Source organism: Argiope bruennichi, chromosome 5 (assembly GCF_947563725.1).
Source record: "Argiope bruennichi chromosome 5, qqArgBrue1.1, whole genome shotgun sequence".
Taxonomy (NCBI): Eukaryota; Metazoa; Arthropoda; class Arachnida; order Araneae; family Araneidae; genus Argiope; species Argiope bruennichi.
In genome coordinates, this window is record NC_079155.1 from 73705492 (window position 1) to 73732576 (window position 27085).

The 27085-nt window shown below is 24.3% G+C and overlaps 1 protein-coding gene across 1 annotated transcript in view; it reads right to left on the reverse strand.

The window, feature by feature from the left end:
• Positions 1-1831: 1831 nt before the first annotated feature.
• LOC129969359 (prohormone-1-like) overlaps positions 1832-27085 on the reverse strand; it is a 103162-nt gene continuing 77908 nt past the window's right edge. Inside the window, exons 2-3 of the mRNA XM_056083901.1 lie at positions 10560-10728; positions 1832-2326 (exon numbers count right to left, since the gene is read on the reverse strand). Coding sequence (XP_055939876.1) covers positions 2159-2326; positions 10560-10682 — 291 coding nt within the window. The 5' untranslated portion in view covers positions 10683-10728 and the 3' untranslated portion in view covers positions 1832-2158. The remainder of the gene's footprint in view (positions 2327-10559; positions 10729-27085) is intronic.

The window sequence follows — 27085 nt, forward strand, 5'->3', positions numbered from 1 at the left end:
AGATAGTTTCCAATGTTGAAGATATGTTGAAAAGACGCTGAAAAAATGATGAAATTGTGGAACTGTTGCGTCAAACTGTTAATAGTCAACTGTTACATTATTGAAAACTCATAATATAAAATTCAAAGCATATTTTTTGTTCAGATTTGGTTACAATTATTATTCGATATGTCATTTTTTAGTTCCTGAATTATATAATAAGTAATATATATTATGATATTTTAGTAATATATAATAAAATATTTTACTATTGTTCTATATTTACTAGACTTCATAATGCGAAGAAAATTGTAAAATTTATGTTATTTATCTATAGAACCTAGTATTTAAAAACTGGCTAAAAATACGGTTTATTTCTTAGTTGAGGAGCCAGGTAATATATTTCTTAAATTATCTAGAATATTCTGAAAAATGATTTAATAAATTTCAACACAAGAAAGTTAGCTTTATATCCTTGTTTTTTTGTGTTTTTTTAAACCTTCTGCCTGTTTTTAAAATACTGTTAATTTATATTTTTGTTTCATAAATGTTTCTAAAATTATTTTAATAAAGAACTTGCCGCTTCTGGCAATCAGCTGCATCACCAGGGCTAATTATCTCTAAAATTTTTAACTAAACATTTTGTATAATTTAGTCTAAATGGATTATTCACTAAAATATGTTTAATCTTCATATGTTCATAGTTATATAAATCCATATTATTTTAAATTCCTGCTTTCTATTCATTTTAATATGTATTTCCCTTATTTTCTGTCAGCTCCCCTAAAGTTCGTTAAAAAAAAATAATGCTTGCATTTTTTCACTATATATGTATAAATTAAAATCTTTTTTTTTCAGATTATTTCCAAAATTAGCTTAATAAGGCGTTTGCTTTCTTGAAATTTGCTTTGCCAATAATGATTTTCATTAAGGGCGTGATGGTAATTCGCTCTGTAAATCAAAAACAGAAATAAGTCTGCAAATTTTACATATTATTTATAAATATATTTGGTAGCTTCTCAGAATTCTTATGTTTTTGTATTATCATTCGTGATACGTTTAATATTTGCTCATAATTCTTACAATTCTTGTAGGAAAATATGCTTAAAATATGTTTTCAAAAATTGAGTTCTAGAGTATAAAATTGCAATCATTGAAAAAATAATTCTTTTGATATATATTAAAAATTTTTTTTAAAAAAAAGGCCAAAATTCAGGAAATATTTATTTAACAATTAAATTGAAATCGCCGAAATTATAATTTTTGTAATTTTAGGATGGTCTAAAAATTATTCTTGTATAGTAATTGTATGTGATTTTTATTTAATTAAAGTTTTAATTAAAATTTCAAACAAATCGCTTCAAGATGCACATTCTGACCATCTAAGGCATATATGTTACGAATTTGGCAGCTGTAGATCAAACTATCTGGCATCTAGAATGCCAATATATACATACCATGCATGCATATTCACACATTCACTTTTATTATTAGTATTGATTAAAAATAGTGTTGAAAAAATTTATCTCAAACATAGTCACATAAGTTAAAATTAAATGTTGTATTTTAAAACGTTCCGAATTATATAATAGTTGAAACCTCATCGTCTTTTGAATTTCAGATGTATTAAAATGTATATAGCTTAAATGGTGATGAATTGTATGTTCATTATTTGGGTTAGTAACACAGTAAAATCAAAATATCAAGTGATCCGATATGCTTCATTGCTTTACTCGTATTTTTTAATGCAGTATGTGTTTTACAATAATACATGCCAAGCGGAAGAGAAAAAAATAAGTTGTTTTCTACAATTTTTTAATAACAAAATACAGAAGGATGAACAATAATGACAAAGACGGTTGGGAAGAAACATAATAAAAGAATTGAGAAATACTGAATATAGGATATGAATAGCAAGATATACATGAAAAGAAATCAATGCAGAATAATACATATTTAATAATTTATTATTAATATAAAGCATGCAAGTATGAAATCATTAGAAGAATCTTGAAAAGATTTTACATAAGAAATTAAGGGAATTCAATTCCTTATAGGGGCATGATGAATGTCAAATTCTATTCTAATTTTGCTGAAAAATAAATTAGAGACATTTATGATAAATATCCGGTGACAAATGTTCCTTTTTGCTGATCGAAAGAAAAGAGGATTTTAGAAGTTATTTCTTTCCAAAACAGGAGACCGCATTGAAAGCACACTGCTTCCAATAAGATCGTTTCCTCTGGAGGTCTGTGACATCCATGTTGTTTCTCAAACGATTCACCATTTGACGAGCAAACAGGTAGTTGAGAAGAGCATTGTCAAGAGATCCGTCGTCATCAACCATCTGTTGAAAGAAGAAATAGAGAGTGAATGATTTCATGAGAGATAATGAGTTTTGGGTGAATTTCTACATGGTGAAGTAAATTCAGTCAGAAATTTATATTGCCATTCAAATAATCTATCTATGCCAACAATGAACTTCACGTATTCGCATATTATTTCGAACTTAATAATGATTTGTCTATAGTCTGAAAGACAGACAAATCACGATTAAATAAGATAGAGATGCAAATATTTCATATTTGCAATGAGATTTACGATTATTTTTTTATTGACTTAGACAGAATTGCACTCAAATATATTATATATATATATATTTTTTTTACTTTCTTGCATACGAAGTCTAGAGCAAGTATAGAAAAAATTAGTCAAAAAATTTGAACTCCAGATTTCGACAAGTCTCCACGTTTTAGATATCCCTGCGTTAGAAAAGCACATTTTTTGGAAAATGTCTGTCTGTGACAAAAATAATTAGAATGGTGGAATTTGATATACGGTCCTTATATAGAATTATAGATTTCTATCAAATTTTCAGCAAAATCCATTCAGAGGAGACCTGTTTGGCCGGCTCTTCTAATATAATTAAGCATGATAACGATAAAACGAAGAGAGCTAGATATATTTATTTTTATTTGTAAATTTTAGCCTTAACTTCATTCACATGATTGACCAATGACAGGTTATTAAGTGTACATTTAAATTCATAGCATCGTGTGAAAACGCCAACGTTTTGTTTTGAAGTATGTGTAATTTCCAAAAAAAAAATATTCTAATTTTAAATTTTTACAACACGAGTGAAAATTGCAAAAGAAAAAATAATTGTGGAGAAACCATGAGCTTGAACAAGTTGAAGTTGATGGAGACCATAAGAATAATTTGATTAATCTAAAAATTCGGTTTTAAAATGTGTATTAAATGAAAAGGGATGCCATTAACATTATAATAGGTAGAAAATTTAAGGTACCAAAAAACTAAAATTATTGAAAAATTCAAATTTTAAAATTAGTTAATAAAATTCCATCCAATTAAAATTATTAATACAGTTTCTCATTGGTTACACTTAATTCAAACCAAATTTCTTTTTTTATTAAAAAAATTAAAAAAGAAACAATTTGTGAATTATTTATGCATTTTAAGAAAGCATTTTAATTTTAAACTTTCATTTTATAAATGAAAATTTTAAAAGAAAAAAAATACAGAACACTTGTAAATATCTCAACTCTAATGTTAAAACTTTTAATTTTTATCCAACAACTGCACAAAATTGCATGGCTTTCATCAATTCATTAAGGAAACATTATATGCACTTTACCTTAAAAATAAAGTGTCCTATCAAAGAAATCATAAAAATATATTGTTTAAAGTCTGTTAATTAATATACACTTGAAGAAAAACTCTTAAAGACTGAATTAGCTGTAAACAGGTTCGTGACGATTTTATCCTAAATAAAGCTTGCATTTTATAAAAACAGCTAATATTGCTAAAAGAAAATATAGGAAAATTAATTAAAAGAAAGTTTTCAATAATTATTCTGAAAAAAATTGGAGAATCATGGATATCTTTTTTTCACAATAATTTTTTGCATGTTATTTAGATCATTAATAGCACGAAAATAAATGAACCAAAATATTAGTTGATTAATAAATGAAAAACACATTTTATAAAAAAAGACAAAGAAAGAAAAAAAGTCTTAAAATGTTAATCAACGATCAAAATATTAAAAAAAAGATTTTATGTGAAAACATAGAAAAAATTTAAGCACGTGGATTATTTCATAAAAGATCAATGATCTGCTATGTATTTAGTGTTTTTTATAAAATGATATGAGAAAAATCGCTGTTGTGTATCTTTATTAATTAAGAAATTTATGTAACTTATATTGTTTCCTGTTGGAAAAAAAAGAAATTCGGCATTAAATTTCCTCTTCGTAATGTCGAAACCTAGAAAATTTGTGTAGTAAATAATTTTGAGTATTGATTTGAATATTAAATATAATGGTTTTAATGTAATAAACTGTGTGTGTTTATTAATTGTGTAATTTTGTGTCATTTTTGTCAATCATTTCTTTTATAGCTAGTAAAAAATGTTATATTCTTCTGAAACAATTTTTTAATAATTTTTCTTATATATTTTTTGATTAAAGCTTAAATATTTCAAAACTTCAAAAAAAGTTCTGTAATTGTTATTTCTTAATTTTTTTTATTATTATCTGATCGCAGAATTATTAGCGTTAAAATTATCAGACATTCTCTGAATGTTAATACTGATATTGAGTGCAATGTTAATATTTATATATATATTCATATGGTTCTTTAATTTTATATGAAGTATTGCAACAATTCAAGCGATTGTATTGGTTCTTTTATTTATATAAATTGTTGGAATGCATTGATCTTTTTTATTGATTGGTTTGAAATTATTAAAAAGAAAGAAAAAAACAGTGCGGCAGCTAAATTTGTATTATAAAAAAACTTTCGAATTTACAAAGTTTAATAAACATTTTGTAGTGTAATACTTTTCGAAAATACCACTTTGCGATATTTTCGAAAAGTGAAGGTGAAACTTTATTTTTTTAATTAATTAAAATTTAAAAATCAGAACATGACTGCGCATTCGAACCTTTGAAAGTAGGCTTAAGACAAACTTTGTAGCTTTAAGTCTGACGGCATATCCAATAGAAAGCCAATGCATGCTGATATTTGCTTATTATATCTAGAGATTTATATAGAGACTTGTAAAAGATTTAGGAAATTACAGTTATCGAATATTTTTAGAAGATTTCTTTATAAAATCGAGCATATTTTACTTTAAGTTTTGCTATGAATAGGAAAATGAACAATCACATGACGAATCGAAATATGTAAGTCATCTGAATTATAGTTTTAAATTTTCTTAACTGTTATAATCTCATTTTCTTCTTCCTATTTTAAAATTTTAAATAAGAACAAAGAATAAATCATATGTTGCCATTAATGAATTCCATGTGAGCAATAATTAATTCCATAAGACTATAATTTGTATTTTTTTATACTGTTATAAATGTAGAAACTTTAAATTATTCTTTGAAGAAGTTTTAATATAATAAAATATTAAAAATAATTAAGGAAAAAATCATCATAATATAAGTCTTTTAATGATATTACAAAAACGTTGAATTCAAGAAATTTCAATTATTTGAAATATATCCATTAATTTTTAAAATAAATATTTGAAATGCGAGATCTTCTAAAACCAGTTTTACGCTTCCACCTACTATTTTTACAATACATTTTTTATCCTTTTCATTGATCCATAGAATAAAATTTTCCAAAACACATTCATCTTCTTGTATATTCAAAGTTTTCTACTTTTTCAATAGATGGGATTTTCTATCGACTTTAGAAAAGAATTATTATTCCCTAAAGATCATATCAAGTCTTTAGAATAAAAGCATCCTGTTGTATTCACGTTTCAAACTATGAAATAAAAATATGCTGCAAGATGTTTAAACTCTTATTTCTTTGGTGTATAATAATTCTATTCTCAAATAAGATAAAAAATATTCATTCAGCTCAATATTTAAAAATAATTCTACACTTTTAATTTGACTTACTTTATTTCATAAAAAAAAATATCTGCAATCGATTTTTTTTTTTTTACAATTCCATTTTACCCTTTTTTTTACATTTCTACAACCGAATTTTTTTCGAAGCTTAGTTCTCATGATAACATTTTCGTTATTTTTCTAACTTGCAATTCGTTTAATTTTATTTAAATTGTTATCCCATATGAAAAGTATAATCTTGATGCGAATTAGAGAAAAATAGTTATAACATTCCCTAATCTAGTAACGAATTGTCCCATACATTAAAGATAAAACAGAAGAAAATAATATTGATCAATAAGATTTTTAAAAACGTACTTTTATTTTATTACTATAATTTATATTATTTATATAAAAATCTGTAGCTCCAATCCAAAGATTAAAAACATACTAAACATTAACATTAATACTAAATAAAAAACATAGCATTAATACTAAATAAAAAATAAAGCATGTTTAATATCATGAGGAAGAAAAATTCCAATCATTCATTAAAAATCAAAATTAAAATACAAATTGATTAGAAATAAAATACAATATGATTACAATTTTATTTTACTTAGAATATTTCAGTTAGCGTCTCACAAGCATTGGCTTTGATTTAATTTTTATTTTAATTATCCGTAATCGAATTATTTTATTTAAATTATAATTGCATTTGAGAGACACCATCTAGTTGTGAATTCGAAACCAGATTTTGTAAAATGTTCAATATGATAAATATTTTGAGTTATTATAAAACTCAATAAAATTTATAATATCGAATAGAATTTAAATGTGATTGCTTATTAAATGTAATTTAAATTCTAATTTACTTAGAATATTTCTGTCAGTATCTCAAATATTCACCAGATGGTTTTTAACTCCTTACATTTGATTTAAAAAATCAATTTCACTTTTAAAGTTTCTAATAAAATGTGTTTTAAAAACTCTTTTTATTTGTAATTTAAATTATTATTTGCTTTCAATGAATGGTTTGTTTAATTTATCAAAAATAACAGTAAAACTCCAATTTTACTTTTTTCCGATTATTATAATTATTTTGTTATTTCTTCCCTAAGAATGCATTTTGTATATTAAAAAAACGATATTTCTAGAAAATGTTAAACCCAAGAAGATTATTAATTATAATACATGAATATAACTCGAATTCTCTATAATAAATATATAATAAATTGAATCGAGTTTGCAATCATTCAGACAAATCACTTTTTTGAAACCTTTTGAGATAAACTCTTAATTTTGCTGAATACGTTGCAAATATGTAATACCAGCCTTAAAATTACTAAAGTGCTTGCTATTAATACTGCTATATATACTGTACTAATACTTAGTACATTATCCATATCTCTATTTTCTAATTTTAGTATATTTAAATAAATGAAATAACTTAAATATTTTTAATGATTTCTTTGTGAAACTTAAATCATTTTCTTTTCATCGAGCTTGCATTTTCATAAAATAAATCGAACTTTGTTGAAAGAAACAGAAAAGACTAAAAACTTTCATACCTCGAAAATATTGACACTCAAAAGTATATTTATTTTTTTTAAAAATAAAAATAATCTATCTTTAGAGATACAAAAGTATGAACATAAAATGAAAAAAGTTTAAATTTTCAACATACATACCTGAAACATATCTGTATAAATGTACTTCAGAATAGGAAGGATCTAAATATGAATAAAGTAAGTTCTTCTAATTTGCTAAATTTCTAACAAATGAAACATACGTAGAAACTCTTTAATTCATTTTAAGTTTAACGAAATGGTCTCCAGATATTTCAGCAAGCATTTAATTCATTAAACAGAATATTAATTTAATTTTAACAATGAAAACTAATCTCCTTTATTGAAGCTTTGCATCATAAATTACAAAAAGAAGCTTCTCGGAGTAATTTAAAAAATTAAAAAATTGCTACATTTCTGTTTAATGTTGTTTTTACAAGTAGAATACAAACAATATTTATAGTTCTTCAGAAATATTCATAACATTGCAGAAGATATCTTTATTACAAAAAATAATTATGTTATTAAAAAAAGCATAAGAATGTTATAAAAAATGCATACAATTACATCTTTAGTCTGACAAGACAAAATCTCAGTATATCTTCTCAAAAAACTATTTTGATGAGGAAATAGAAAATATACCTCCTCCTTAAGACGACTTCAAGACCTGCTATTGGGATTTATCTGTTTTTGCGGCACAGGAGTAATAAAAATCATCAAGCAAAATATGATTGCGAAACTGTATATAGACATGTTTTCCTGATTAGTTCTGATATCGCAATGTTATTAATCTCTTTTATACATTACTACAATTTGTATTAGGTATGGTCTAACAGAAAAGTTATTATCGATAGAAGCGCAAACAATGGAATGCTAGACAAAAAAATCAATAAATGAATATCCTATTTCTTTAGTAGAAATAAACATTATCATTGCCATTTTTTGCCAATTTACAGAAAGGAATCAAGACATTGCCACTATATGCATCATTTCTACTGAAATCCATTGAAAATGGAATTGAGAAAACTCAACTTTATAAAATTGGATGCTTTCGATTTGTATCTCGATATTAATTTTAAACCCATAATTTTCCCAATCTAGCCACTTACTAAAGATGGTTTATTATTAAAACTAAATTCACATATTATGATCATATTTAAACTTAGTATAAAAAAGACAAGTCTTCAGTTCTTAATACCATTTAAATTTCATTTTCAACAGAGCATTATAATTTAGTAAAATGAAATGATATTTATATATAATATCTTCTTTCGCACGATTTAATTTTCTTAATATATATATGATTTCTCTTTATTATGCCATCTCAATTCATTGTTGATAATAGATATCATTTTTACGTTCGGCTCGTGAAAGCATAATGGCAAGAATCTTCAAGAATATTATGTACTAATCAGGCATATTCAATAGAGAGATTTTTTTATCCTTATTTTCTTTATTATATTAAAATGTCACATTTTATCTCATTATATGGCAAATTTAATTAGTATTATCCCACAAACCTGGAAAATATTCCTTTATTTTTCAAAATCGTTTACTTTCCAAGAACCATATTTGGAAATGAAAGAAATCTGCAGAATATATATATTGGATGGTACAAATAATAATCTTTTCGTAAAGATATACAATATCCCAGGAGTGACACAAAATCAAAGAACCTTTACTGGTACTTTCATTCCAATAATTTTCTGAGAAAAACTCATTAACGAGAAACAACAGTAAAGATAACTGATAATAAGCCTAGAATTATCTTCGGTGTAGATGAATCTATGCTCAGGGGATAATATGATTCCTCTCCAAATTGCCAGTTTCAAGAGTTTATTAGAAATTCTTAAGGTTGTTTTTATATTTTTAAGCTTGAATGTCAAGTAACATTTTAGACAACAAATCTAATCCTTTATTCTATAAAATTGCGTAATTGCTGTTATTCTGCAAAAATATGTTCACAAATTCCATTAATCAAATTATGACGTGAGAATGTATGTGAGAAATGTAATTTATTCGCGCTTATTAGTTTTTTCCTAACCACTCAAATTGAAATTCAAAAAACACTATTCCTTAATTACTGAGTAGTCATATATATATATAAACTATGCACATGGAAATTTTTTGAAAATGAGTTTGCATATTTCTCTTTATATAAATTAATATATTTTCAATAAATTTTATATATAATACTTTTTCAATTTTATTAAGTGTTAACAACTTAATTTTTTTGACTGATAGAAAATTATTTCATGTTATGCAATTGGAATTTCATAAAAGTAAACTCGTTATAATTATATTATGAATAAAACTGAAACTTAATTAACTATTTATAAGAATGTTTATTTAATATGTAAAATAATTTAGCCATGATTACACTTAAAGGCAACCCAATTTAACATTGCAGTGTTGTTTTATTGTATTTAAAAATATTGATATACTTCAGAAGTACATTGATTTCCGCATTTATAATCGATATCTTGCATAAAGAAATAAACTTTCTCTTTTTGCTTATATAATCTCTTTAAAAAGTGTGTGAAAAGTATTTTTCCGCTTCTTTTTGCTTTTTCCTAAAGCGCGGAAAGTGGTATTTTTCTTTGGCTGTGTTGCATTGAAATTGTGTCTTCAAATTGTTTTTATTAAGTTCGATCCCCAATTCAAAGATTTGCTTGTGACATTGAGATAAACATTGCAATGACGGATCTCAAAGATTGCAGAAAGGAAGTAGTGAAAACTTATTGATCTCTGCAGAGAAGAAAGTAGATAATTTGCTTTCCACTAATAAAACAATGAGATTAGACTGTTACCAAGAACAATGTTCAAATTTCTGATTTAGAATATAATGATATTTTTTCAGATATACGTTTTTGGACTAAGTTTCATATTGGGAAATTTCTTTGTAATTATTTAGCTATTTGGAAGATCGAACAAAGATTGTTCCATTTCTCGAATTGCATAAATTCATGTAGTAGTGCATTCACCAAGTGATAAGAGAATATATACATTACCAAGTGCTAAGCAATGTGAGTTATCATTGACTATCGAGTAAATCAAAATAATTAGTGAGTATAAAATAATTAACATTTGACTTGTCTGTTCTTAAAATGAAAAGTTATGTCTGAAATATATGTCGTTCTACTTACATCTAGCTGCGAAGGGTAGAAGACTTTCTCTTGAGACCCCAGGCTTTTAGACGAAGTCGTCGCTATGGAAACGATCATTAATGTGGCCATCAGAAGAGTGCCGACTTTCAGGTAGAACATCATACTGGATAACAGCTGTGAAATTTGGTGCGATTGAATCAAAAAGGGTCTGAAATATAAAGATATATTCATATAAGATATATAATGCTTTCTTACTAAGATTACATTACAGCACTTAGCACACAATTTAGAATAAAATTACTATAATTAGAACTCGGCTAATTCAAATATTTTTTCTTCAAATTTCTCGTTATTTCTCTAATTCTCCAATTAAAATAAAATTATTATATATTAAATTAATTTTTGGTTATTAGAAATCAAAAATGAAAAAAAAAATATTTATATTCCTGAATTGTTTTATTTGTAGAATACCTGCGTATATTTTTTGTATCTTTAACTGTAAGTAGATTACTTTAGTTCATTTACTGTTGCAAAATGCATTCAATTAAAAATAAAATAAAACATTTTGCTTTAAAAATCGAAGGTGAAATGTTTGTATGTGCGTGCGTGTGTGTGTGTGTGTGTGTGTGTGTGTGTGTGTGTGTGTGTTTAATTTTTAATGTACAGTTAATATAATAAAATCTTGAATGTTAATTTTCTGTTAAAATATGTTATTTATTTTTGGAAATATTTTTTTAAAGATTAGTAACGTTATTCGTTCTTACTATTATTATTCCATTAAAATTATGTTTTGTTAAATGAACAATATATTAATAAATATAGTATTAATAAATATATATAATTAATATATTTATGAATACATTATAGTTAATAATTATATTTATTATATAGAGTTTATGAAGAATGTTAGTTTTAAAAATAAATTTCATCTGCAATTTTTACTTTTATAAAGGATCCATTTTTTTTTATTTTTCACTCATTACATACATATTTTCTTAATTAAAATCTTCAAATAAAGGAAATTGTATCATTTTTCCTCAACTTCGCTTTAACCTTTGATTATATATGCAACATAAGATAAATTATTAAACTGAACTTTGAAATTCGTTAATGTAATAACAAGTTCAAATATCTCGAAATAATAATCATCGAATTTCGTAATGATGTTTTGATCTGGTATCGTTTTGATCACCAGCAAAGAAAATCAGGGGCATATATGGATTTATTTTTATTTTATTATATTAAAATTTCCATTCCAAGTCCACTGAAATATTCTTATTCTGCTTACTTTGATAATTATACTTTATTATACGATTGAGAATCAAAATCATGATTTTTTTATATTACAAATATTACAATTTTTTTATTACATTTAAAGGAAGGCGATTTTAATGACAGGTTCAGTCCAAAGATTTATGCTGAATTCATCAATTCGATATTTATGTATCTTCAGTCATTATTTTTGATCGAAGATAAATGAAATTCCAATTTGCAATTTTTATTATTCTTTATCATGTAGTATGCCGATTTCACATTTATAATTTTCTAAGAAAATTGTAAAGATGTTCAAACTAGAATTCATTATTTTATGAAATAAATGCAAACCCACAGCTCGCATTAGAAAATTTATATTTTTTTGCCTACGATTTTAGTAAAATATGAAAATTATGATAATAATTATTATTAAAAAAATCTTATTTTAAAAATATTTATAAGAAAATGATCCTATCTTTACTTATCAAAATTATTTTCTTTTATAAATAAAAACATGAAAATGAATCTAAATGTTAAATCACCTAAATGAGAAAATAACTCTCGACAATTGATTAAGCATTTTCAATTAAATTTACGAACACGTTGATTGCATTAAAAGTTTTAATATAATGTTTTAAATAGTTTGTTCCTTCAGAAAATTTATGAATCATTCGTAAATAATTAGTGTGAAATTCAAAATGCATTTAATTTAAATTGTTCCGAAAACAATTTCTTAATGTTACTTAAATGAATTAATTTCATTAATTAACGTTTCACAAAAATGGCCCATTGGTTTTTACTAACAAAATATATGTTAATTTCATTCAGATTATTTGCTCAAATATGAAAATGCAATTATTTTGCATCCATTTTTCTGCAATGATGTAATTGAATTATTTGCTTTAACTGTTATATTCATTATATAAGCTTTCCACACTTTTCAACGAGTAAAATTAGATTCTTTGTTTCATGAAAAGTAATTCATTAAATGTCTTATTTTTATGGAAAATGTGATACATTCCTCTTTTTAGAATTGTGAAATTATATGAAAAGAACCGCATTTTGATTTAATTTTAAATATTTTTATTTTATAATGATACTGAATTTCATATGCCCCAAATAAAAAAAAAACAATATATCATAATGGGCCGTAGGATGCTTATGTAAAAATGCTCTATATTTTTTTCTATAATTGAAATAATTTATCAAGAAATTATACATAAGTAATTTACATATATTTAACGGTTTTACATTTACGAATTGTTGAAAGATGTTCTGTTGGGCCAAAAGATACAAAATTTTTAACTTAAAGTATTGTTTAAATAAATATTTTTTGCATAACTGTTTATTAAATGAATTCGATTAATTTAAGAATTATTTTAAATCGATTGAGAATTAATTGATGATACTTATTCGATTAAGAATTATTTTAAATTTTAAAAAAAGGAAAGCCTCTTAAGTTACAATAAAAAAAAATAATGTTTCAGAACTTAGTAAGTCAAGAGGCTAGTTTTTTAAGAACTATTTTCTGATCATCCATTCTTACCTTAAAATGTTTCGTAAAACATGCCGAATACTCCAGTTATATCGGAAGGTGAACGAAACTTCATGTATATTTGTGAATTAAATGCATTGATGATATTGAAGTTCAGGAATCACAAAATTTGTCAATGTATTAAAATTTCACTGACCAGAAAAGAATGAGTTGAAATCGTTGGAGAAATATCTTTTTCAAAAAATAACTATTAATGAATTTTTTTGAAACTATAACAGACTTACTCATCTTGATAATTTATTCTTTTATGTATCTTGCAGTTTTAATTAGATATATCTTGTTCTGATTTCGGAAAATAGTGTTCCATTCAGTTCTTTTAACATTCAAATTTTGAATTATTTTTCTATCTAATAATAGAGTAGCTTATCATTTGAAGTACTTATTGATTTATTTCGTGTCATTTCTACTGATAGAATATTTCCACAACCTTTTGATAGCTGAAGTTTCATTAAATGTCTTTACATGTGTTCCTTTGACTTTCATTTCAATGAATTATTTATGTTGTTTAAATTTTTCATAATGTGTACGAATTCGGTTACTTTTTATAAGTAACATTTAAACAAAAAATAATTTTAATTTAAAAAATCTAATAATATTTCTTAATCTGAAATCAAAATATGTAAGGAATTAATTTCTGTTTCTGGTATATTAGTTCACACACTGGCTTATTTTAAACAGAAAATTTTTTTTAAATTCACAATATTATTTTTGAGAAAAAATATTGAAACTGAATATTTAACATTTCTCATAAATATTGAAAATTGCATTAAAAAATGTTTACTTAAATCTGAAGAAATTTACTAAAATATTTTTCGTTCCATAATAAATTACCAAATTCACAGATTAAATTTTGTAGGATTTAATGGATAATTTTACAAAAGAAATTAAGAATATCCTAACTGACAATTTTTTTTCCTCTCTACTTATAAAATTGGCTTTAAGAGCAAGCAAACAAAAATTAATGAACAAAATGCATTACTTCCTTATTTTTAATGAAGTAATTTTTCAGCGAATTTACTTTATATAAAGAATTATTACTTTCCATTTTGCTAACAGAGGAAATATTTTTTGAATTTATTGAATTTAATTGCAAAATACATTTTTCAAATTTTATTAATGAAATAGAAATTGCCTTTTTTCACTTCCTGACATCATGATCTTCTATTACTAAGGCAATTATTAGTTCTTAATTTTTTTACACGAAAATATATTTATTTTAAGATTATTATTGACATTTTGAAAGGCAGAAAATAGAAAAAGTGGCAATAAGTTAATGAGTTAATTTTAAAACTTTCTCCAACGAAGTGCATATTTTCTTTGAAACAAGTCACATTTTGACAACTTAATTACAGCAACTTCTTTATTTTTGTTAAAATATCCTCATGGAATTTTTCACTGTATGTAAAAGTTTCAAATAGTTCTTGGCATTATTTTCTGCCTAAAATGGATATTTTTCTATAACAATGCTCTATATTTCAGTGTGATAATATGACTATTATAAAATTAATATGTTTGAGGAATTAAGGCAAAAGAACAATGCATTATTTATCATTTATTTTATTATAATTTTTAACAAACTAAAAATTAACTCTTTTCAAAATTTTATATATTTTTCTGATATTTTAAACTATAGGATCGTTATTTTACAATTTTTACGAAAATTTTAATTATATATAATATTTAAAATAATGTCTAAAACATTTTAACACACAGAAAAATTGATTGGAAATATTGTTAAATTTTTAAAATATCAACAACTTTAGAGCTAAGTGCAGTTATGAAAAAGAATTAAAACAGAATAAAAACAAATTTCCACGGATGTCAAAAGTTCATGTATTTTATATACTGGCATTTTATATATGTGTTTTTCAAAGATGAAATATATGAGAAAAAGAATTTCTATTTTATTATAGTACATTTGTTAAGAATATTTGGGAGTTTTTCATTTATTTTTAATTATTTAAACTAAACGTGGTTAATTTAAATATTGTTAATAGATAAACAAGAAACTCCTTAATCGAAATTCTGTCAGTATCAGAAAATCTTTTATTCCTGCAAATACTTATAATTATTTACATATATTTTATTCGTATTTCATATTAATATATAAATATTCGTTAAAAATTTATAAAGCTTTATAAAAAGCTAGTAAATGAGTTACTATATTCTAATTAACTGGTAATGAAATAAAGAATGACACATGTTTTGTTCAACTGATGCATTTTTTAAAATTTTTAAATTTATTTTGACTATTTATTTTATTTTCAGGATATAATATACTTCCTTTTATCAGAATTATTAAGTAATAAAAATATTCTTACATTATTCATTTTAATTCTTAATATAAAACATTTTGCTGAAAAATCTCTAATATAAAAATATTTAATTTAATGTATTACTTTTACAGATATCCATTTGAAAAAAATCCTCGATAATTTTGATAAAGGGTATTTTTATTTCTTTTAGTAAAATACATCTACAATTATTATTGTTTTTAAAAAATTGATTACATTAAATAAATATATGTTTCATTAATTAATTAAATTTGCATCCAATATAAAAGCAATTTTTTATATCTTAAACAATTATTAAAATTGTAATTTATTTAAAAATGAAAACAAATTATTAAATTTAATCACAATTTTTTCATAAATTTTCAATAAATTTTTAAATTTAATCAAATTTTAAAATTAAAAAACATTCATGGTGCAATGATCCAGAAATAAAATAATAGAAAATAAGGCTTAAATATTTTTCCTTTTATTTGAACGCCAAAAACTGATTTGAAGCAGTCCTATTTATATTAAACAATCCGTATCTCAAATGCTAATGAACTCTATTAAATTTGACACTCAAACTTTTTACAGCTTAAGTGTCTCACATTTATGGCAAAAAGTCTCCTTAAAACATAAAAATATTTTAAATAAAACATAAAAGTTTTTTTTAAATGTGTAGGTTAAGCATTGCTTTCCTGAAACAAACAAAATCAGAAACCAGTTACGCTTCTTTTATGAACCACAGCTGACAATATCAATTTTATTGAAATTGGTTTCTTATCAGCTTGCTGCGTGAAATATTCCCAAAGTGAGACGAAAAATGATCATTCTTTATTGAATAATCATTTTGGCGAGTAATTTTTCTATTTCAGACGAGCAAGAGTCATTGGGAGAGAGCTAGAAAGACATTACATGTTTAATGTACTTCACAAGATGAAAACAACTGACAAGCTCTTATCATTATCCTCTTGTTTCCGAAAAAAAATTATTTTGTCGACCAAACTTTAACGAGATTGTATTTGACTGGAAGAAGAACTCTTTTCGTCTGTCATTTTTGAAGTGAAATCATAATTATTTTCCGAGAAGTTTTCCCTTTTCAGCGATTCAATTATTTTCCCCAGTTTATTTGTAGCAGAATTGTTAAATTTTATGTCATTAACTGCTTTATGATGGAGGGCTATTGGATTTCGATTACATTTTTAAAAGATTAGGTTGCAGGACACAAGCACTTCTGCATTAAATATTCATTGATTTTTTAAGCTCGAATATTACCTTAAATAAAGAAAAAAATTGTGATTTGGGAAATTTAATAACTTTTCTACAATGGTTGAACAAGTCTATCTAATGTTTTATGAATATTTTAATTCTGATATCAAGAGGAATATAGGAGGAATATTGCAAATTTAATAATGCATTACAGGTATTAACACAATAAAAAAATATAGGAAATATTGCTTTTACTTTAAGATTTTTTCTCGTTAGTAGCAGATTATTACCCAGAAATTTATTAATGCTCAAGAGCTGGATTTGATTGATGATAAATTTAAAAAATAATAATTTATTCACGTTTTAAAATGATGCCAAAACATTTATAATTGTTAATTTAAAAGCTTATCAGATAGCATATATGTGTTAGTAGGAGTACATTCGTAATTCAATAATTTATAAGTATTTATACGAATAAGATTTTATTTATTTAATTGATAATTAAATAAGAAATGATTTACGAAGAATTACCTATAACAAAAGTAATTCACAGATGCTAATGAAAGTGATAATCTATATAGTATGAGTAATGAGATGCCGCAGAACAAATGTATTCCTTAATTTAAAAGTTCATAAATTAGCAGTTATGTTTATGTAAAAAGTATGTTATGTAAAAAAACAGCAGTATGTTATGTAAAAAAACAAAACTTTCTGAGCACAGCATATTAAAACCCTGTCTATTTTAGATAAATCAGAATAGTTATGATCAAATTATGCTTTGAAAGATTATCTTTATGATAAATGCTTATCTACACTGGATCATCAATTTATTTGCATCTGTATAATAATTTAAAATTGATAAGATGTTAATATACAAAAAATAAGTGGTAAAATAGTAGATCATCAACTATTGATATCAATTGTGATCAATTTGATCCAAATAATTAGGTAATTGGCAAATATAACGAAAAGTAATTAGGTAATTGGCAAAAATAAAGAAACTGTACCGGAAAGCTGCAGTTTAGATAATTGACGTTTTACTATATCTTATTCAGCAATAATTTAAATTATATTAATATACCAGCAATTGTTTAGTAAGTTTAGATCTTTTACAATTATTTTTCGAATAATATAGTTTGTATGCTTCTTTTTAATTCTTGTTTCTCGATTACATTTATTTAATTAAACAAATCATAATTTCCTTAAATATTTAAAAAAAAAACTAGTGAAAACAAAATTAAAAACTTCTATTCTTTATAGATATATAATTATCATATTACTTTTGTATTTCGAGGTTATAATTACACAATATTTGATCAAATGTAGAATTCATTCATGTTATTTTAAACACAAATGTTCATCGGGTGAAAACTTTATTATGAAATATTCAACTACAACCGAAAAAATTAGAATTGGAAAAATTTAACTATAAGAAATAAAATCATATTGAATTGATTTAATCAGAAATGAATAATATGAACTCAAGATATTCCGACTTCAATTTTCGAGATACAAATTCTTTTTAAAATGAAGCAAACAAAGTTTTTATTTTTGTATTAAAGTGTGTGTTTTTTTTTGTATTAAAAGAATATACTTAAGAAGTCAAGCAAATCATTACTAATTACCATACAATATAAACGTTAGATTCATCTTATTTCATGAAGAAAAAAGTAAAAGTGAACTTAATGACATGTGATTATTATAATTTGAATCGTTAATTTTTTCAGAATTAAAATGCTGATACATTCTAATTCTATATTAAGGTTAATTAGAGAATCGAGTATGTTTTATTTTTAATGATAACATATAAATTAATATCCCCTTTATTAATTGGCATTATTTAATACTTATTTAAATATAACATATTTTTTTTAAGGAATTAAAATTATAAAGCACAATTTTGGAATTAGTTATTCGAAAACTCATCTTTCTTTCAGTTTCTAAAAAATACGAGATTATAATAAAGAATGAAATATTAAAATAAGATAATTAGAAATGAAAGACTTAAAATAAAGTTAATTATACATCATTAAATACATAAGTATTTAAAAAATGTTTAATCTCTTGTTAACTAAATTTTTTGTTAAAGGCTGCTATTAATATGGCTAATTCTGAAGGTTTATTGATGTATTATAAACTAAAAATTATTAGGAATAATTGCTTAAAAATGTATTAAAAATTAATTTAGGGTTTTTTTTTCAATATGTCAGAAATTTCGAAATTCCGAAAAAATCCAGGCTAAGAAGAATATGGAGTTTTCGCTGAAACAAAATATTTAATAAAAGCTTTGAAATATTTAATAAACCGAAAACAATGTTGAAAATAATTTTTTTTTAAAAAAGAATGTAGATAAATATAGGAACTTTAATTTTTTTATTGAAATATCAAATTTCTGATTTATTTTTAATAATTCTGTATTAATAAGCATTTCGACATATAATAAAAAGAATATAGAAATGCTAACCAAGAAAACTCTAAAAGCTCAGGAATATTGAAAAATATTTTTCATAGTTTTATCAGAAATTTTCAAACTTTTCTTCGTGGTTCCAAAATTTTCTAAGATTTTTCATTCTTTATAAATAAATAATCTTTAAAAATGCCGAGAACAGAATCTAAGAATATCTCAAATCAAGATTTAAATTTTAATTTTCGCTTTTTCCCAAACTTCGCATTTAGACAACAATTAAAAATTTGTTCTTAATTATGAATTCAGCACGTTCGACGAAACTAATTAAAGATCTTCATATATGATCTTTGTGTGTGTGTGTGTGTGGATTGATTTAAATACTACTTGGTATTCGAATGCCACTTCAGTTAGCATCGTATCTGAAAAAATAATTTTCCTCATATTCATTTTTTACTAAATGAGCTATATTATTGAGAATTATTTTATTCGTTTTGATATTCAAATATCAATAATAATAATTAATTTTACATTTTTATTCATTTATATAAAAGTTCAAAACACTGGAGTTTAACATTAAAAAGATGCATTAATTTGATGCACTGATATAAATGTTGTAAATAAATTAAAATTCGTAATATATGGATTTTCTCTTTAAAATATTTAGAAAATTGTTAATATATTCCTTATGATTTAATTAATTCCACGACATTTTCAGTGACTGGGAATTCTATAAATTGATTTCTAAACCTAAATTTTAAAATACATTTTTCATTATTTAATCGTTAAAATAAAGCACACTTTATTATTAGAACACATATTAAGATTTAATAATTCACTACCAAACAATATCTAATCTACCAAACAGTATATGTATCTATTATGGTCTAAGAATCCGCTAAAAAAAGTATCTGTCACATAGAATAAATTTTATTTAACTAATTGGTTGAGAGATAATTTAGTCCTATAAACATTTCTTTTTTTTTTATTTTAAGCGGAAGCATGCATTTGCACAAAATTTCAGAACTCACAAATGCATCATAAATTAAATGAGAAATATATTACAAAATTCCATTTATGTGAGCTGAAATTTACAAAGCTAAATAAAATAATTTCGAATTATTAATAGCTCTTTTCCTTATACTTCTCATTTACTTCACCTATTTCATCGTGTCTTTCATACGAAATCGTTCAAGGTATACTAAAACATTTCTGATGTCAAAGGTAATGCCAAAATGAAGAAACAAATTCAAAAGAAAGTAGTTCAGCAATAACCACTTCATTTCCGGACACCCAATGCAGGCGATCTTTGGTGAATTCAGTATCTATTCAAGAGGAACGTCAAAGAATTCTTATCTACACCTGCCAACTCATTGTTGAACAGAGAGTTCGAGTCAGAAAAAGCTCGACTCTAGCGGAATTGTTGGATAGTGCCTGCTTTTGACGGATCCATTTGCTTTCTCTGATTTGTACTCTGTTTTTCTGTTTGGGGGCATTTGCTGAATGTGTTTATTATGTGAAGAACCCATTCGTAGGTGAAGAATATTATGTTTGGCTTTTTAGCCAAAATAATTCATTTAGCAAAAGAGAATGATGCATTTAAAGAATTGTGCATTTATTTAAACATATATGTTTAAATAAATCATTTAAATATTTAGTTTAAAATCTTACACAATTTTTGGAGGCTAAATATATCAATATAATCAGGTAAACCTTTGTTTTAATGGTTTATATAATTAAATTAATATAATTGTTTGAATAGAATCGGGAAATGCATTTTTAAACATGGAAACATATATTTGAATATGTATGTGTAAATAGTATGATACATATGGCTGTTTAAAACAATATAGTATGTAATTTTTGGAGTATATTGGAATAGAATCAAGTGAATAAATATCATCGGAACAATAGCGTCGTATTTAAAATTGTCTTTTTCATTAAGTATAATGCTCTTTCAAAGTTTCTATAGTCATTTAAAACAGATAAAATGCAAATAAAATTTAGAAATTTATGTATTTAATGGAATATAGTGACATATTTAATCATTTTCCATAATTTTCAAATATTATTAGTTTAAAATTATTTACTTTGAGTTGTTTTAATTGTGAGACTGCAAAATTGTTTTTCTTTTACATATATTATATCTAATATGTATTCCAAAAATAACAAAAGTTTACCAGTATATATGCATTCCAAAAATAATGCAAAGCCGTATTCAAAAATTTTTTTTTAGTTTTAAACATTAAAAGTTTTTAAGTCAAACATTTAGAATATCGATCTGAATAAAAATATATTAGCAAAATATAATTTCTTATAATATACACCTATTTATTGTTAAAGAAAAGCTATATTCAATTGATATTTAAAAAAACCTTTCAGCTAATATCTTATGAACTAATTTTGACTTCGAGGAACTGGAACCTTTAGAAAAGGAAAAAAAATTAGATGCTTAACTTCATAGAAATTCAGTTCTGAATAATTTTACATTTTCCATTGTTAACATAAATATTTTATTCTACGTTTCTCTTCAATTATTCGTGCCCAAGGTGGCAGATTTGGCATTTTTTTTTGTATCCATTGAAAGCTATCTTTTCAAAGTATGATAATAATAAAATTTCAGTTTTTTTTCATAGTTTTTGTGGTAATTACAGATTAAATTTAATTTCAAAACTAAAGAATCTTGAGGATTTTTTTTATAGTTCGTCCATTTTTAAGCTCTGTTATTTTTCTGTACCATAGCATCAAAAAATATTATATCTCTTAAGGTGTAAAGTTTTATTTTTCTTGAAAATCAATAAATCAAAAATTCTTTTTTATATTAGAAAACGATTACAAAATGTATTCTGTATTATTCAGAAATCTCCAATATTGAATAATTTCGTATAGGATTTTTAATGCACTGTTTTTTTTTCCGTAATATTAATCTGACAAAAATATGAACTCTCTTATAGTTTGAAGTGTTTTTTTAGTAATTTAATAAATAAAAAATTAAAATCTGAAATTAAACAACCAAGTTCAAGATTCATTATTTCTCACTTCAAATAAAAGTATATATTTTAATAAAAACAATTGCTAGAGAGATTGGAAGCTACATAGCATAGTGAAAAACACATATAAGACTTAAAAAACATGTCTGCTAATGCCCAAAATTTTAAAATTTTACATTGAAGACACTATTAAAACTAAGACGAGCTTAAAAACCTTATTGCAAATTTTCATATTCAATAAACTCAATGAATCAACTAGTCGCCAAAAGTAATAAAAAAGTAACAGGAAACTCGCAAGAATGGTAAAATTAAATAATTTCAGAATACATATTTCAATGTGCACTGAATATGGCGTGTAATATTATAGCTGTATCATAATATTTATAGTATGTTGTCATTATCAGTGCTAGTTGTTAGAAATATATCATATTTCAGTTATAATCCCATAGCTTCCTTTTATACAGTTTAAGTTTCTCTTCTCATACAATATCAATCTTCAGGCATACTATTTAATCCAATAAGTAAATGTAAATGTAAATAACTTTGCCTGAAGATAATAATTTGAAACAACAATGATGTTTTACTTTTATATTTTTTTAATTTAAAAAAATACAAAAAAATATAAATTGTAAATTTTTTGGCAAGCTAAAATTCAACATAAGACAGGTCACATAAGAAAACTTAATTGTTATTATTCAAGTAGTTCAAATAATAACATTATATTTTTTTTGAAATTTTTATTTACTTATTTAATACAGTCTTTAATTACTAACGCCCATTTCAACCAAGAAGAAATCTTTAAATTTGTTAAAGAAAATAAAATTTAAAGACTACTATTTAAGGACAAATTTCAAAACTGAAGCGATGTTTAATTTTCATATTTTTTAAAAATCGTATAATGAACAATAACCCATCAAAAATGTAAAGTAGATCATGGAAAAAATAATAATAATTCAAGAAATCCTAAGTTATAAACGCATAGATTAATTTTTTATATTTAATTTTCTTTTTATATCTCATATAAATTTAAATTCCCCATTCCATATAATCCAACCTGTTTTAAACAGCATTTTTGTGTCAAGATATCATCATTGAAATTGCAGTGATATTCAATTTCGGTACCTTTTTTAAATCGCCTTGTGAACGATAACTCATCTATAAATAAAATAAAACCAGAAAGAAATAATAAAGAGCTAGAAAGAGGATGCTCGTAAATATTGGTAAAAAAAAAAGTAGGCGCGCCATTTTTATTCTTGTCTAAATTTGAATAGAGTGTAGGTAAAGTAGTAGTTGAAAATTTGATGGGTTTGCGCCTTGTTTTTTTCCATGCGTAAGGATAAACTCTTGGGAAGAAGAGGCAAGTAAGTCAGAACGAGGAGAGCTTCATATTTATCAGATAAAATTTCTGGTATTCAGTAAGGTGATCGCGGGGGCCGAATCTAGACAAATTCTGATAATAACTTCGCCAAACGATAAACAGAAAAGTTAATAGATACATAAGTTAACGCAAGTGAATTTTTGAAGCTTATAAAATCCCAAATTAACCAATAAAAAATGTTAAGAACAATATAAACAGTATTTTGCTAAAATTTGTATCATATGAGAAGTGCATATAGAAATCTATTAACCTTTAAACAGCAAAAGTATTCTTCCTAGAATTTCACTTTCATTTCCTAAATATGGAGCGATTTGTTTTTAACTTAGTTATACAGATAAAAAAACGAATATGCATTCTGAGTTTCTTTTCTTACTGATTAAATCCAAATTGTGATATAGATCTCTAATTTGGATGTAAAAATGACACTTCAAGTTTAATTTATTTAATTTTTTTGTGTTTTTGAGTTGTCACATTCACATAAACACACACACGAATAACAGACAGCTAAACAGACAGGCAGTTAACCAATTAACAAGAAAAGTTCAAAATCTGATAGAAATTTGTAATTCTAATGATAAAAATAATGAAAAAAATTCATCCACCTAAAACGATATATTTTTTTTTCTGTGATTGGATTAATACTACTCAGACTGTTAGACAAACACAGAGACAGACATTCTTTTGAGTTAATCGGTAATTTCCTATAGTTCCGCAATTGGATGTATTCATTGAATTTCATTTGCATATATTTTTTCCATTCTGTAAAAGTCGTATTTACAGGCCAAGAGATAAAAATAATATCGAAAAGAACTCTTTAGAACTAGAAAGATCGTGTAATGATTCTCGCTTGTCCAGCCACCAAGCAGCACACATTCTGACATGACTTACCTTTCTGCGCTCGCAACTAATCCGTGCAGTTCACCATAACTGCAATGAAATATGGGGGTATATTCTATCTGACTCCACATGTATGGACTCATCAACTGGGGTATTTTGCTATTCGCTCCTCCGTACTGAGATATATTATATGTGGCGAGGGTACAAGGCTGGAGTTGGATTAATTTTATTCAATTTTGTCGGTGCTTCATCGATGTATATACATACATTCAGATAAAGTATACCATCACATTTCATTACCAGTGTGGTGATTATTCCTTGACCGTTAAAAACATAGATTTTGTTCGAAATCTCGAAGTCAAACATTTTGAAATATTAAAATATTTTGTATGCTGCTTGTGCAATAAAATAAATATCAACCAGATACTTGTTCATACTTTGTGAAAAGAATTGATTAAAAAGATAATTCAATGAGTCTGATAATAAAGACCACGTTGAAACTATAAATGAAGATATTCATTAAAAATGTCAACCTAAATAGAACAAGAGTAAACTAAATATTGATGAAAAGTTTCGTCAAGTGACAATACCAGTACTTAATCATATCTTTGCTTTTCAGAACAAAATTATTTTGTATTTTTTTTAATCTCGCAATCGAAACCATTATAGAAAAACGAGCGCCAATTTGCAGATTTTTGCACGTACGTGTTATTCTAAATATGTTCATTTATATTGTCCCACTCTAGAGTTAAATTTATTTTTAGTTTCTCTTTGGTATGAATTCTGGCTATAAATTGTCAAAGGTTTATTTTGTTTAAATGAAATCAAATAAATCGCATGAATTACAAAAGCAATTAGTGGAAAGTGATCCCCAGATATAAAAGAAAAGGAAGTGGAAAAGTTAATCAAGAAGAGATAAATGAAAAATTTGATGATCTTGGAACAATAGCCTGCAGTAAAAGCAACAATAGTAGGGATGAAAATAAAGCGCCTTTAACAAATAAGATTTAAACAAAATTTTAAAAATAATGCAGGGATTGTACGGCTTATCAAAGGGGATTGTTTCAAAAGAAAACAGAAGAAGACACTTTATTGCTCTGCAATACTTTTCGTTCGTCATTTAGAAATTTTTAAAAATCTGGGCCAGTCATTGTTCGAAACAAATTTACCATATTATCTTTTGAAAATATAATTGTATCATGAGCCTTTTAACCAACTAGTGATAAAATTCATTCCAATTAATATGCGTTTCACTTTCCACTTTTTGACTAAAACAGTATTTAGGTTTGTTTAAATTTTTACGTATTTTCTTAATTTGAACTGAACCTAATATTTATGTTTTCCATAAGAACTAAATTTTGAAGAATACTATAACGAAATATGTTTGTGGAATATAACAAGAATTCAATAAGTGTTTAATATATTTTAAAATCCTAAAAATATTTAAAATTAATATTGCAAATAGCTTTCCTCATCCTTAAATTAAATCGTCATATTAAATTATCACAGATTATCTCCTTTAATTTTTACTTAAGTTTATGCACGTAATTGTACGTAATTTGCACTCACGTAATTTTGTGATATGCTCGTAAATGCATATCAGAAGTTTGATTTATAACATATATTATTTTATAAGTGACCTGATATGAAAGAAAATTTTGGATTTACAAGAAGTAATAGACCTTTTTTGTTTACATGATAAAAAATAATTTTACTTTTAGAAGTATCAGAATAGGTTTGCTTCTATAAAACTGAAAAGTTTTGAAAGACGAAAAATTAGCATGATTTTGATTTTCTTACGAATTCTAACTAAGAATAGATTAAAATTTTTCTACTGTTTGAGTTTCATCAATAAGTTTATTAGTTAATTTCTTGTCAGGTGAAATTTTCTAAAAAAATTTATTAAAGTCACATTAAATATGTGGAATTATGTAAAGAACTCACATGAATTTAGTTGTATGTTTTTTTTCTGCCAGAAAAATATGCTGAAATCCTAAATGTCATATTTTTAGACTAATGAACTAAGCTTCCACTATAAAATAATTACTAATTAATGATCTATGTCTATTAACCTTAAAATGTTTTTATTTTTTTTATTTTTAGTACTTTCCTGAATACTTTTATTCCCATAAAATGTATATTTTCTGATGCAAAAATGCTGTTGTGATTATATAGTAAAATGATTTTTTAAAATAAAAAAGATTATATATTTTGAATCGTTGATGAATGCATTGGATTCCACAAAAAAAATGCATACATACGTTTTTAAAATTGTATAAAACGAAATAAATTGAGGAAAAATCATTCTAAATAAAGTTGATCTGACTGTCATAAGATTGTAATTAATTGAATAACAACCATATTTTTATTTCAAGCATATTTGAGTAAATCATTTAAATCTATTTTTAATTAATTATTCACTTTAATGATTAAATTAAAGGGAATGTAAACAAATGAAACATTAAAAGTGATTAGCACTAGATCACTTTTAATGTTTCATTTGTTTACATTTCTCTGATAACATGCATGCCTCTTTACATGATTCAGAAATAGCATGCAGCTCCTATATAACTTATGTGAAGATCATTGATTAATCATTATTATAATAAGTTTTCTTTCTACATGACTTAAAAAATTTACTGCTTAACACGAACAAAAATTCAAA